Consider the following 14,949-nt stretch of genomic DNA (forward strand, 5'->3'; position numbering starts at 1 on the left):
CATCAAAAAGAGGGTGGTAAGAATGTGCAACATCTACTCCCAATCCAAGCTAGCACCACACCCACCCTTGTGTGGAGGAAAAAGTAACCACAGCCAAATGGGTTGGGAATTTCCAAAGCAACAAAAGTACCCACTTGGGCTACAGAACTGAGCAGGAAACTTAAGGGTAAAAACAGACAGCAACAAAATTGTTCAGTTTGGGTGGAAGGAACAATAAAAAAACTCCCACATGGAACTAAAACGACTGCATCAACAACAAATGCCCAAAAGTGCCCAAGTGACCCCTTGGTTCTCATGGGGCGATAAACAAAAGGTATCCAATGAGTGCACAAATGGGTACAAAGTAAGCAATGCATCATTAACTCATCATGTGCATGTTTGACTGCTTGAGCACAAAAGAAAAAAATGAGAAAAATTTGATCTTATACATTCCACGTGAAACTGCAAAAAAAAGGGTTCACGCCGTGAACCACATTACAACCGTTCACGCCGTGAACACCTTATAGAGTTTCACACCGTGAAAAAGAGTTCAATACGTTTCACACCGTGAAATGGTAATTTTTTGGTAGCCAATCACGCAACACCACGTGGCGTTCTTCATTAAGAGAGCCACCCTATCCGCGCGACGGCTGCATTATAAAATCGATTTTCTTTCCTTTTTTGTCATTTCGCATCGTGTGATTAAGTGATCGTCATATTCGCTCCCATGTGCATCATCCGAGCTCACCATCTCTCTCGATTCTCGACTACTCTTTCGAGTGGGAGCTTGATACTCGTTTTTTCTTTACTTTTCTTTTTCTTTTTTGGTTGTTGTTTTTGTTTCTATTTTGTGTTCTTCAAAACACAGTACACATTGAGTGTTAACACAAATGATCTAGCTTTTCACGAGTATATAAAAGATTGGAGGCTCCACATACACCAAATCAAATGATTGAATATAATGTTACACTCTCACGAAAAAATTATGTCTGCACTCTCACGAAAATTATGTCTGCGCTTTCACGCCTGAGCCTTTCACGGCTAGTGCTGTTCACGAAACAATTCCTGCACTTTCACGTAAAAGCTGTTCATGCCTGAGCCTTTCATGGCCAGAGCACTTTCATGCTTGAGCCTTTCACGGCCAGAGCACTTTCACGCTTGAGCCTTTCACAGCAAGTGCCATTCACGAAATAATTCCTGCACTTTCACATAAAAGCTATTCACGCCTAAGCCTTCCACCACGGTCAGTGCCGTTCACGAAATAATTCCTGCACTTTCACATAAAAGCTATTCACGCCTAAGCCTTTCACGGTCAGTGCTGTTCACAAAACAATTCTTGCACTTTCACATAAAAGCTGTTCACACCTGAGCCTTTCATGGCCAGAGTCCTTCACGCCTGAGCCTTTCACGGCCAGTGCCGTTCACGAAACAATTCCTGCACTTTCACGTAAAAGCTGTTCACGCCTTCATGTCAAAGCCCTTCACGCCTGAGCCTTTCACGGTCAAAGCTATTCTTGCACTTTCACAGCCTCACCTTTTCACGGCCTGCACATTCACGTACTAACTCCTACTCTACCATAAACTGACTATTAATCGACCAATGGATTTCTCATACACTAACACTCTCTTCAACCATACTAACCTATTCCTTCGACTGATCTTATGTGCCTGTCGGCCTCGGAGTCTGAAGCCCACGAGAACCCATCTACCACTCAAGCAAGCAGTGCCACTGGATTCCAGCTAGCCAAAAACGACGGGGGACACAAAAACGAAAGATGAATTTCTTGGGTCCTTACGCCCAACCGTTCCATGGGACCCTCATCTCTAGAAGGAAATTGTTACAACCCATGGAAAGGCAACTCTCCAGTACCACATCCCGGAGTGTCTACAGATAGTAGAAGATGCTGAAGTGAAGGCCAAATTAGACAAATTTGGTCTTGAAAGAATGACATGTTAAAATGCAAGCCAAGTGATGAGCTATGGTGGATCAAATGCAAGAATCAACATCATTAACAACAAAGATATTAGATGATGATTAAGATGAGATTAGTGATTGATAGCTTAATGTAGGCATGGATACTCAAAAACTAGCAAATTGTCATTAGGCCAATGCCTCAATTTATAGAGTTTACATCCACAAGATGCCAAGCATCTAATCCCACTGATCTCTCTTTGATTTCACTCCACCTCTTTTGCTTGATTCTCTCCAGCTCTTCACTTTTCCTAGAATATCTCCACACATCCTAAATCTTCTCATGCTACCCTTTATTCTCTCCCAGTAGATACCTCTCACCTTTTCATTGCTTCTCACTCATTTACAGATTCTCTTTTACAGCCTCTTTGTTAAGGGCTTGTTCCCGCTCACACCCATTCACTTGTATATTTCAACACCTCCCCTCAAGTGAATAATCCTAGCACACCTGGACCCTATACCAAGTTTCCCTCTGGTAGCCCGCGACCAGTGCCTCAAGTCCCTAACTCATAAGCCTTGACACACTCTCTCTCTATGTGTCCAAGGCTTACTACTATAAGTGCCCGTGACCTTGACTAAAGTGCGGCTCACATACATCTACCACATGGCCTACACCATCGATAGCTCAAAGGTGGTTTTACTCTGTTGGGGCAGGTTACATTAGGTTGTGGGGTTTCTCTCTCTCTCTCTCTCTCTCTCTCTCTCTCTCTCTCTCTCTCTCTCTCTCTCTCTCTCTCTCAGAAAAGATGATCAGACTCCACTTTCTTAGGAGTCTCCATGAAGTTTGCCGATGTTTTTCCTTCTCCACTGGGTTTGTTGTAACAGTCTCTTACCATGTATCCTGGCTTCCCACAGTTGTGGCAAGTGAAGGTCCTTCCTCCTCCCCTGTCTCTTCCTCGTCCTCGTCCTCGTGAGAATCCTCCTTGGGTGAAGAATGCTTTTTTCTCTCCAGTTGTTGAGTCCACCCATTTCTTCTCTTTGACCTTGGTCTCTTGCTCTAGTAGATCTCCTTCTATCTCATGTAGCTTCAATTCAAGTACATTCTTTAAGGTTGCCACAATGTTTTTATATTCACCTTTGTCCACACTCTTCAGAAGCACTGCTAGTGCCTCATCATCCTCTACCTTCTTACCAATGGTGGCTCTGCCAGTTGTTGTTGCTTAATGATTTTGTATTTGTTCAAGTGTGTGATTAAAGGTTCACTTTCCTTCATGTCAAATTTGTAGAATTACATTAACAGATTTATCTTTGAATTTTTTGCTTGAGTGCCAAATAATGTATTGAGTTCATCCCATGCATCTTTTGCCCATTATATCTCTATGATGTGGTGAATGATTTCATCATTTAAACTGAGTACGATGAGTCCTAATGCTTTCTCATTCCTTCTCTTCCACTCATTTTTTCCAATCACCTCTGGGCATTCATCTCTTCCCTCAACTAGCCCCCACAGATTTTTCCTCATGAGCAAATACATGGTTTTTGTTTGCCATGTATAAAACTGCTCCCCATTAATTTAGCTAGCTCTTGTGACGTGCTCATGATGATGTGAAGGGGGTCTTACCTCTTGATCCAATTCAAGATTCAAGGACAGTGTCTACCCTTTTACAACTCAATCTGGTGTTTAGGTGATGATTACAACAGATTTATCAGCATAAATTCACCAAAAATTACATAAAGCCAAGGGTAACAAATCTGTACTGAATGGTTGGAGTATCAAACCATCTCCGAATTATAATCTGAAGTGATAGAGATCTGTATCCGATACCCAATGGTAAATTTGAACCCTCAATTGTACCAAAAACTAGTGATTAGTGTTGATTAATCTTGATTAGTAAAATAATCCCTTGTTTTGTGTATAAAAAAACAGAGTGTGCGGGGAGGCCAGATCTGGGGCCTTAGAGTTCAAATGAGCTCAACTCCTTTTAAATCCATCAATAGCAGTTAGTTTAGTAGAGGATCAAGCCAAGAAACAAAAGATTTGACCAAACATTGAATGCTTAATCTCTGTTTTACCAAAGTCGCTTGTTGCAGATTTGATGCAGAGCTTGATTCCACTTTTCCTTGAAGAATTTCTAGATTGTGAGGCCACCAGCATGCTCAAAGCATCCAAAAACCTCTTGGGCCAGCTCCTTTGCTTCCAATTCCAAGTAGTGAAGACAATTTTGCAGCTTTACTGTTAGAAAAAGGCGTTGGCGTTTTCACGGATTTTTGTAGGTCCCTATGGTGGTTTGAAGATATGATTAGATGAGATGATGCGTGGGAGGGTTAACTATGTGTGGCTAAGAGGCTATTGCCTAATGTTAAGCCTGGAGGGAGATCAAGCCTCTCCACCAGCTAGGGATACAGAGAGAACTTGCTAAAAAATTTATTCTCTCTTAATCCTAATTAATAGGATAATTAGCAAGATAATAAGCTCATAAATTGGATGGATCCTAACCTATCTTTGATACTATGTTAAAATGCAAGAAAAGTGATGAGCTATGGTGGATCAAATGCAAGAATCAACATCATTAACAAAGATATTAGACGATGATTAAGATGAGATTAGTGAGCAATTAATTGACAGCTTAATGTAGGCATGGATACTCAAAAACCAACAAATTCTCATTACGCCAATGCCTCAATTTATAGAGTTTACATCCACAAGATGCCAAGCATCTAATCCCACTGATCTCTCCTTGATTCACTCCACCTCTTTTGCTTGATTCTCTCCACCTCTTCACTTTTCCCAGAATATCTCCACACATCCTAAATCTTCTTATGCTACCCTTTATTCTCTCCCAGTAAATACCTCTCACCTTTTCACACTCATTTTTACAGATTCTCTTTTACAGCCTCTTGCTAAGGGCTTGTTCCCGCACACACCCATTTACTTGTATATTTCAACATGGCAAAGATACTCCCCCGGACTATCGACACACAGAACTCTATGCGGACTACTTGAAGACATATGACAAGCAAAGCAAAAGAGGTAGAATCACCACAAGGAAAATGGCACTACTGAAGATCTCCTCATCACACAGAGGACTTAATAAGAGAATCTTTTCAACTTCCAACTGCAATCAGGGCCCACATACACAACATTGACAAGATGCCTTTGAAGAACATGCTGAAGAAGAATTCCTATAATTCGAATGGTGCAGAATATGAAAATATCCAAGATGAAGCTACAGAGAAGGCATGCAGGGCAATGTCCTTAATGATGCAGATAAAGCATGTAGACAGATACAATAGAGTGGATCTCAATAGAATCGCCAAAGTACATGAAGAGAAGGAAGAAGATTGGGCATTGTATCTACATAAAGAGATGGAGAACTATTTAAAGGCCCACTAGTCTAAAATATCTAACCCTTACCTTCTCACACAAGTGCTCAATCATGTTGCCAAAAGACCTCTCAAGGAGCCTGAACCGGAGGAACACATGCAGTTGGTCGCCCTGCTACCAGATCAGCCCACATTAACAGCTGAAGAGGTACACGAAGGACATGCCATCTTAATGGAATCCAAGGAAATAATCAAGTAGATAAAGAAAGATCGAAAGAAGAAAACAGATAGAAGGATGATGGAGGTAATCACCGATGTTGCAGCAGAGTCACAAAGACTAGAGGAAGAAGTGGCCACCGAAATCCGTACATACCAGGAGGCACTGATGAAGGAAAATATCCTCAGTCAGATAACATAGGAACCTCAGCAACAGCTTACTCCCCCAGCAAGCCCTGTCCATCTTATATTTACTGACTTATCTCCTCTCAAGGATTCCAGTCTGGCAGACACATCAATAGAAACAGCTTTAGAACCAACAACACTCATACAAGCTGAAGAAACAAGATATTTATCCTCCTGAGATAGATTCTCCCACTACCACTCTCACCCCTAAGGAGGTACTGGCACACCTACCCCATCTCCAACGAGGCATGCTCAAGAGGTAAGAAAAACTATCTCGCAAGATAATCTTGAACCGTTTATTACTGATGAAACAATCTTGGATTCTTTGTCAAGCTCTGCAGAATATGAGGGACTCACAAGAGCAAACAATCCTCTTTTGGAGTTTCAGCTCTCATTGCATAGGATGCATTATTGCCCTTGCATTCTGGTAGTGCATTATGTGGAAAATGAATGGATAAGATGTGTGTGGTAGGAAAAAATTGTGAGAAATTGGTTGTGTATGTTTATGGTGGAGTGGTTTTAGGATAAGACTTCACTGTTTGTTCTTGTTAAATTTGATATTCGCATCATTGAAAACACCAACGTGAATGAATGGATAAGATGTGTGTGGTAGGAAAAAATTGTGAGAAATTGGTTGTGTATGTTTATGGTGGAGTGGTTTTAGGATAAGACTTCACTGTTTGTTCTTGTTAAATTTGATATTCGCATCAGCAGGTTGGTGTGTTGTTTTCTTTCTTTTTCAAAAATTCATAAAAAACAAAAACATAAGAGACCATTGACTCTCCCAAGAGCTTGCATTTCATTCCTTAAGAGTGACACAATCGATTTGGTATCAATTGGATAAGTATTACGCACCCAAAAAACAAACTTTTGACCCGAGAAGTTCCACATGAAATTACAGAAAAAACCGTTCACGCTGTGAACCATTTCCTACAGTTTCACGCCGCACGCGTAATTAACGTCGAAAATCACGGGATTATCTTTCTAAAAATAGAAAACCTTATCCTGACACCTCTGATACCGCGTAATCTGCCGAAATTTTTGAGTACGTGAAAGTTCAGTAGAGTGTTCACAACGTGAAACATTCTGAAGCTGTTCACGACGTGAAACCCTTTCTAGTTCACGACGTGAACCCCTTTCTAATCGTCCACGACATGAAAACCTTACTATTTCACGACGTGAAACATTCTCTGCAGATTCACGGGTTGACCAAAACCAACGATTAGACAGACCAAGGCCACAAGGATTGGTTAAGGAGAGCGTCCTATACCAAAAAGAGGAAATCTAACTCGAAAGGTAAAAAAATTTGAGCACGTGAAAGTGCAGGATAACGTTCACGCCGTGAACCATTTCTTGCAATTTCACGACGTGGAACATTCTCTGCTGTTTCATGACTTCAGAAACAGAGCGATAGAATCGGAAGCAAAGTGAAATTGGATTGACAAATAGCTTATCAAATCGACATACATGCACTTAAGATCCGAAAAACTCATCAGAGACAATCTTACGCGCGATGATAGTGCATCAAATCACCCAAGATCTTCCTACCAAAGAAGTGGGGAATCAGGACATTCCGCAAGCACACACTTGAGTGTTTTAAGAAACCTGACCACCGCTGAAACTAGTAGTGAAGAGTCCATGGAAGAAAGGCTTAGATACGCTAGGTTTGGGGAGGAGGAGAAACCACCCTCCCCAACCAGGTCCAGTAGTATCATTGATATCACCTGAAGATTTTTCGGTCTCCAAACTAGTCATGATGAAGAAGCACAATCTGTGGGCATGGACCTGTCAACTAGCACTAGACTCAGTCCACAACAAGAAGTGCCATTCCAAACGTCAAATTCTAGGCTGTCGAATACCGACACCCCCCGAATAAGACGAGACATAAAAAGTACGGTTAGGTTGGGTCATTCTTTCCTACCACCGAGGAAGTTGAGTTAGACCTCAAACGGCGATAATACCCCACATGACTTATGCAAAAGCAATCACCATATTTTGCGACTCGTACATTTCACATAGCATTTTCACTTATGGTGGTCATCTTTTTCAATTCCCTGAAAAGGCATAATGGCAAGTGTATGTGTATTGAAGTAATGTGAAAACAGAGTATCAAGCAACAAAAGTGGCATACTTTGGAAGGCACTTGGTATTTTAAGACTTCAAGGCATAAAAAGAGACCACCTTACACCATGGTCCAAAAATCCAACACAATGATGACCACAACCTACTAACAGACGCAACTCTTTTTTTAATGACATCTGGAGGAAGCTTTTTTTATGAGACTCAATTTTATTCTTGATAATGGGTGGCACCACAATAGGTCAATAACAAAAGCCCAAGCTTGGACTCCACAAAAATTTAATCCACTTCAACTCAAAATGGGGTTTACAATGATTCCCCATTTACAAAGCATTGTGTTGAACATTGTACAAAGCATATACTCAATGCAACTACACTAACCAAAAGGCAGGCTTTTCTTTTACTAGTTTGAATCCTATTTTGTGCTATGATAAGCCGTAAGGGCTAACAATAACTTCATCGTGTCAAAATGACTTGAGGTTTTTTGTTTCAGACTAGGCTATATTGGAAAGCAAGAAGATTAATATGGAATGAAGGCCCCAACCTAAAAGGACAATAAAGGGGCTTGAAAAAAGCACTATGGAAAGCACCAGTGGGTGAACGATGCCTTCTGATTGCAGTTTATTTGATGCTATTGGTGCTTTAGTAATCCATTCACATGACCCAGGAGTAAGCAGACACCTTTTACATGGAATATATCTCAATACACAACTGTCCCAAGTAGCTTTCCATGTCATCTCTAAGCCACTATCATTTCTCACCACATGGAAGCTTTCTATTTTTTGGAGAACTTCAAACCCACAATGTGTGGTCCCTTGGCTTTTGTCACATGGAAAGGAGGAGTTATGAGCCTTTCAGAATTTGAAAACCCATTTTGACTCATAACCTAGGTGTGCCTATGAAAACTCTTCTCTGCATCCTTTTTCACTCACTCACCTGTTTTTTCCACTCCTGTCATCATCCTAAATCATTGGGAAAAGTGCTCACGTCATGATTACAAAACATGACGATAGAATCCAATCTTTTCCATACATTCTTCCTTCTTTTCAAAGAGCCAGACAAAGCTATACAGGGCGGTTCAATGGCACTATATAACGAGATAATCCCCACAATACATTTTGCAGATTGCAAGTAACAGTCCCCACATGATAGTGTTAACTAAGAGCTCCAAAGGACAATTTCCTAACATATTGATCAGATCTCTGCCATATAAGGATTATTTACATTATTAGCATGCGCCCCAAAAAAAATCTTTTAAGCTTTGTGTGGCAGATTTTGCAGTTGTGGAGGGTTTTTGCCTGCCATGCTCTACTCCTGTGGCAGACTTTGCAGCTGTCGAGGGTTTTTGCCTGCCATGCTCTACTCCACGTCACTTGATTTTGCAGCGTTCAGAGATGCATTCTGCAGGGTTAGCTCCAGATTTTGATGCACGTAAGGTGGCAGCAGTTTATGCTCATCACTCTCAAGAGGCGCTTCACGTTTCTTCATGTTTCGTTTGATGAAGGAATCCACCTTTACGTTTTCTTGAACAGAGCCTATTTTCCGAAACTTTGCTAGCCGCTGTGCCATCAGTGGCTCGGGCTGCAGCTTGAGGAGCTCCTGCAGTAATTTGTATACTGTTGTAAGAATGTTATCTTCTACTGGTCTTGCAATCCTTCTCCCATAATGGAGCTTAACCACACACAAAAAAGCTGCTTGCAAGCTCTTTCATAACATCTGCGTGTACATGCTACTTACACGCATGTGTCGAATTATAGCCTCTTTCATGTTGTATGACGTTGTGACAGGATCCGAATGTGCACCACCAATTGGCTCCTGCAAAAATTCAAGGTTGTGATAAGGGTCTTGCACTAGGGGCAAAATACCAAGCACTTAATAAAACATTTAATCCATTACTTGAATTCCCATCACATGATACGTGCAACATTTGTATTCACTTTCAGAAACTCTGGGGAAGAATGCTTACGGGAATAACTTCATCGACAACATCTAGCTTCACCAGTTCCTGAGCTGTGATCTTCAATGCCTCTGTTGCCTGGAAAACCAACCACACCAATCACTTCAATACTTGCAGCATACAAGCCAAACAGCCACATGCAGGCCACAGGTCCAAACTGACCGGGGAGATAAGGCCATGATTAGCAAACATGCGATGAGTGATCCCATATCTTACCTTTGGGGCTGCTGCTGCAGTTTTCCATAGAATGGCTGCACACGCTTCCGGACTACACGAAAACCATACCAAAGCAAACATGCTCTATCAATGCTAAACAATCCTTCAAAAATTTTTAGCATCAGAACTTAGAGCTCTCAGCACACATGGGTATGAACGTGCATGCACATCAACACTGTTTCTACACTATCACATTAAACTTTTTACAAAGAGAGTTTGAATCCAAACCTAGCTACATAGTAGACAGCATTCTCTAGCATGAGCATCTTGTCACAGCAACCTATAGCTAGCGCTCCACCAGATCCACCCTCTCCAATAACAGTTGTGATGATAGGAACTTTCAAGCCAAACATCTCCCTGAGATTCTTAGCTATAGCTTCTCCCTACAAAGAACTCACAGATGAATTCTGAGCTCCTCAAAACAGTGTTACAGACAACATTAAGGTGGACCGTGGTTGAGCATATATCTTACTTGCCCTAGCTCTTCTGCTCGAATTCCTGCATAAGCCCCAGGAGTATCAATAAAAGTAAGAATCGGAAAACCATGATGCTCGGCATGTCGCATCATTCTCAAAGCCTTCCGATACCTGGGTGACCCCAAAAACAAAAGGCAATCACAGATGTATATGCTTAATCACTACAGAAGTAATGATAATCTATCCAATCTATGATACACAAAACACAAACATTAGGTAGATATTCATACCCGTTGGGAGTTGGCATGGCAAAGTTTCTGTATATGTTCTCTTTAGTGTTCCGCCCCTTTTGATGCCCTATAAACATGAAGCTCATACCATCGATTTTGCCAATACCGGTGATGAGTGCGGGATCATCAAACCCTCCTCTATCTCCATGAAGTTCTATCCACTGAATACCACAATCTCATTTGATGAGTCAAAATTTGAATGCGCTATAATAGAGTTTACGCCAAACCTTGTTTAGAAAGATTGCATGCTATGCAAGAATGAAAACCTTGAAAATTTTATGAGTTGAATGGTATTTCTTAAACCTCGTACAGTTAAGCCCAACGTTCAAACCTTGTCCGTAATGTTAAAAACGTGATCCAGACAAGTTGGCCTGTTTGGATGCCGCGCCACACTCAATCTTTGAACAGGGGACAATTGACTGTATAAATCTTTGCGCACCTGCAATTCACATGAAGATTTCGTCTAAAAATGGTGGGCGAAGGGAGCAAGAAAGATGTGCTTTGTTTAAATCTTCAAAAGTTGCAAACAACGTAATCTTTAAATTTTTATCATGATGTTTTGGCATATGATGCTAATCGAGATGGGATTTAACTGAATTATAGCTACCATAGGTTCAATGTCTCCCCCAATGCATTAGCTAGTGGTTAGAGCCCACAGAACCCAAAAGTAGGGCTGTGGGTTCAAAGGAGAACAGGCCTTGCACAAGGTGGTCTGTGTGTCTTGTTACTTGTAGAAGAGAGCATGATGGACAATCCGGCGCTCTCCACCTTCACCTGCCACGTTCAAAAACACTTGGAGGCGGCCTCCCTCGCAACGGGGGACTTCATGTGTGTCCCATACAGGAGGGCATGATAGTTGTCACGCCCACAATCGGACATCATCAATTCTTGCCCAACACCCCCCACATTCATCTGCAGCCACTTTGTAATCACAACGTGCAATCCAGCTCAAATCCAAAAAGGAATCTTGTAATAGTACACCTCCCTAGCAAAAGGGGATTTGTGTGGCCTGTGTGTGTCCCATACTAGAACTATGGACAAGCAGACAGCCCCGCCAGCGCTCTCCACCTTCATCTGTGGCATCTGTGAGACAATAACAATGTGCAATCCAGCTAAAAATCCCAAAAAAGAGGTTGTAGGTTCAAAACCCTTTGCAAGACAATGTCACATGCACACCTTAATCACGTGTGATGTGGACGTGCTTCCCACTTGTAGCCGCCTTTTAGGCAAAATCCAAGTGTGGACCAATTGGGGCATTCTGGCAACCCTAAAAGCATCCGGAGGTGCCCAAGACATGCAACAGGGGCACAATATAAACATGTTTAGTGACCTTTTAGATGATGTTTTATGACCTGAAAATGGATGGCTTGACCTGAATACCAGTTGCCATCAGATCCCTATATAATGGGAGGTCAAGTCATTCATGAGCATTCAAAGATAGAGGTTGCAGAGCCAAGACCAAGGGCTAGACAACCAAGACCAAGGACAACAATAGCCGAAGGCATCGGATCACTAGGTAAGCTATGAATTAGGCAAGACACCTCTTGTATTTATCAAGATTAATTTCACGTCTTTTGCAATATATAGTAGATTAGGGTTACATCTCTTGTCTCTCTCTTCTCTTGTGTGTTTGCTAGATCTTTAGGCTTATAATTAATCTAGTTTGCTTAGCATTAATCATCTATTTAAATCTTCCACTACCACTAACATGACATCAGCATTAATCTTTAGAGCATCTAGGTCATCCAAGGCTAGATTTTGCATTAGGGTTTGCAAGAAGTGCATGCAACAAAGGAGGGTTTGCGATTTTGCATAGGTAGCCAAATTAAAATTTGTGTATTTGCACCTACAATCGGTTTTATGCTTGTGTGTTAGGCTTCTCGATATAGATCTTGCACACATAGCCAAGTTTGCATATAGTTAGTAGAGTTTGAACAAGTAGCCGCAAGGTTAGGTATTGCAGACTTAGGTAGGAATGAGCTCCTTCAACATGCTTCACAACATTTAGTAGACCACGGAGGAAAGCTTTTCAATTGAGTTGCAAAGGATTGAGTGGGAGCTTGATATCAAAACAGGAGCAAGTTGAAAAGAAAGAGAACCCCAAGTCCGATGGAAGATGCAGTTAACACATGATAATGGCTTAAATGATGGCATCAGAAAAGGTTTTTATGGAAATGTCTAGGGCAGCCCAAGATCGAGAGCGTTGTCCTCAGTAAGGAAGAGTTTCCCAGCTAGAAGCTCTTGGGAAAAGATCGTGTTTGCTAGATCATTGGGATTAGTGTTAATCTAGTTTGCTTAGAATTAATCATATGTTTAAGCCTTCCATTGTTAGCACTCCTGTGGCTGACATCTCCACCTTCACTTGCGGCACTTGTGCAAACAACAACATGCAAACCTTTCTCCTCAAAGACTCATCAACTATGGTGCAACATTGGCTGCCATGGACATCAAAAATTGTGATCCTAGGTCGTGGTTCTCCTAACAATGTTGAGCGTGTTCTCTCCAGTACTGCTCATTATTGGGGCTCATCCTGCAGCTTGTCTGCTGGGAAGCGAAATACCCCCTTGTGTTACTTGGGTGTTTAGGAGTGACTTTCATCAGGAGAAAAAAGGTTAAGGTGGAAACTTGATTTGATCAACTAAGATCATGCGCGATGCTGCGACAAGCAAGACTTGCTCAGATGACGTTACGACGGTCTGGAATTATTTATGATCTTTCCTCATACCTGATCATACTTCTCCTGTAAATCCGATAATTGTTCCGAGAAGTCCATCCCGGTGTTGCTCGCAAGCTCTCGGACCTGCATGCATGCAGCACATGAACTCCATGGCTTGTTCTCATGATCATTATGACTTAATCTCATGATCAGGTTTTGAGTATATGTAAGAAAATAAAATAAAATGTAAGCAAATAGGTTTTAAAATGACTTATTACCTCTTTGATTTTCTTCTCGAGATCAACTAAGGGAAGCTCGAAGGGGAGGGGGGCCAATCTGGGCTTGTTGGCCAGCGGCTTGAAGCGGGAGAGGAACGTGAGCTGAGATCCTGCAAACTCCTCCAGCTTCATCTTCAGCGGCCATGGGTACTCCTCCGCTGCTTTGTCTTTCTTCACCTTCGCCTGCGTTTGATCTTTAAAGAAGCCCCTGTTCCGCCTCCTCTTGCCCCCTTCTTGGCCCCCCACGCAGAGATACGCCATCCCTTGGCTTACCCCGTTTCTCGAGCTGCTCAACCTGCCTGCTTTCTTTGATGCGCAAGAAGAAGACGAAGAAGAAGAAGGACAAGGGGACGAGATGGAGTCCCTTTGTATAGAAAAAGAGGCGGATCGCGCGATCGCAGCCGCAGAGTCCATGGCTGCTCTGCAGCTTGCAAGCTCTTCACAGAACCCTCTGGCTATGGCGGCTTCAGCAGAGACCCGTTTGAGGAATTAAGGGATTGTTTAAAGAGTGGTCTCTGCACTTTCTCTCCAAGGTACGTGCATGCCGGAGAAGAGACAATGAGAGTGCAAGTGCACTGCAGGCCTATGGCAGGGGGATCTGCCGAAGGCCCTGTCTTGTTTCCTTGCGTTTGTTTGTCGTGAGTGGGCGATGAAAGGCCATCCGACAAACGCTTTGATAAAGAGAGAGTGTCTAGCCTACATTTGAGACACTATCCTGCGTGTACAATGTACATGCACGCCATCCAATAAACGCTTTGATAAAGAGAGACACTTGAGACACTAGTTAAATTGTCCTTTACAAAGCGAGGGCAAGGTAACTATCGGGTGTCCAGTTAGGGGATCGAACCTGGTACCTCCACGTTACTTTGCTCCCTTCTAGTAGTCGCCAAAATTTTAAAAAAATAAATAAATTGTCCTACATTTAAGAGAGCCCGTGCGTGTGCATGTATATGCACGTGCACGTGCGTGTGATAAGAGAAAACTAGATTTTACACGGGTAGTGTGTCGAGTGAAGATTATTTAGTCGAGTGAAGATTAGAGGAAATGTTTACAAACAGATATCAACATGTTAAAACATGATGTGTGTTATGCATTAATTTATAAAACTTGACATGTAAGTCTCCACATGTAATGCCATGCCATCAACCGCTGAAACAATCATACATGTGGAAAGATTTACTAATTCTTAAAAGACATGTAAGTCTCCACATGTAATGCCATGCCATCAACCGCTGAAACAATCATACATGTGGAAAGATTTACTAATTCTTAAAAGACATGTAAGTCTCCACGTAATGCCATGCCATCAACCGCTGAAACAATCATACATGTGGAAAGATTTACTAATTCTTAAAAGACATGTAAGTCTCCACATGTAATGCCATGCCATCGACCGCTGAAACAATCATACATGTGAAAAGATTTACTAATTCTTAAAAG

At 42.0% G+C, this 14,949-nt stretch overlaps 1 protein-coding gene across 1 annotated transcript; it reads right to left on the bottom strand.

The window, feature by feature from the left end:
* Positions 1–8,687: 8,687 nt before the first annotated feature.
* On the bottom strand, positions 8,688–14,237 carry LOC147603255 (uncharacterized). Its single transcript, XM_086796544.1, has 10 exons — positions 13,510–14,237; positions 13,301–13,375; positions 10,907–11,014; positions 10,576–10,736; positions 10,342–10,456; positions 10,098–10,252; positions 9,870–9,921; positions 9,663–9,731; positions 9,434–9,511; positions 8,688–9,295 (listed from the first exon to the last, which is right to left on the bottom strand). Exons 1-10 carry the CDS (start codon positions 13,921–13,923, stop codon positions 9,056–9,058), a joined length of 1,467 nt encoding a protein of 488 aa, XP_086652670.1. The 5' UTR covers positions 13,924–14,237; the 3' UTR covers positions 8,688–9,055.
* Between the last annotated feature and the right edge of the window lie 712 nt (positions 14,238–14,949).

Source organism: Cibotium barometz, chromosome 64 (genome assembly GCF_041138505.1).
Source record: "Cibotium barometz isolate CiBa-2024 chromosome 64, ASM4113850v1, whole genome shotgun sequence".
Lineage (NCBI taxonomy): Eukaryota > Viridiplantae > Streptophyta > Polypodiopsida > Cyatheales > Cibotiaceae > Cibotium > Cibotium barometz.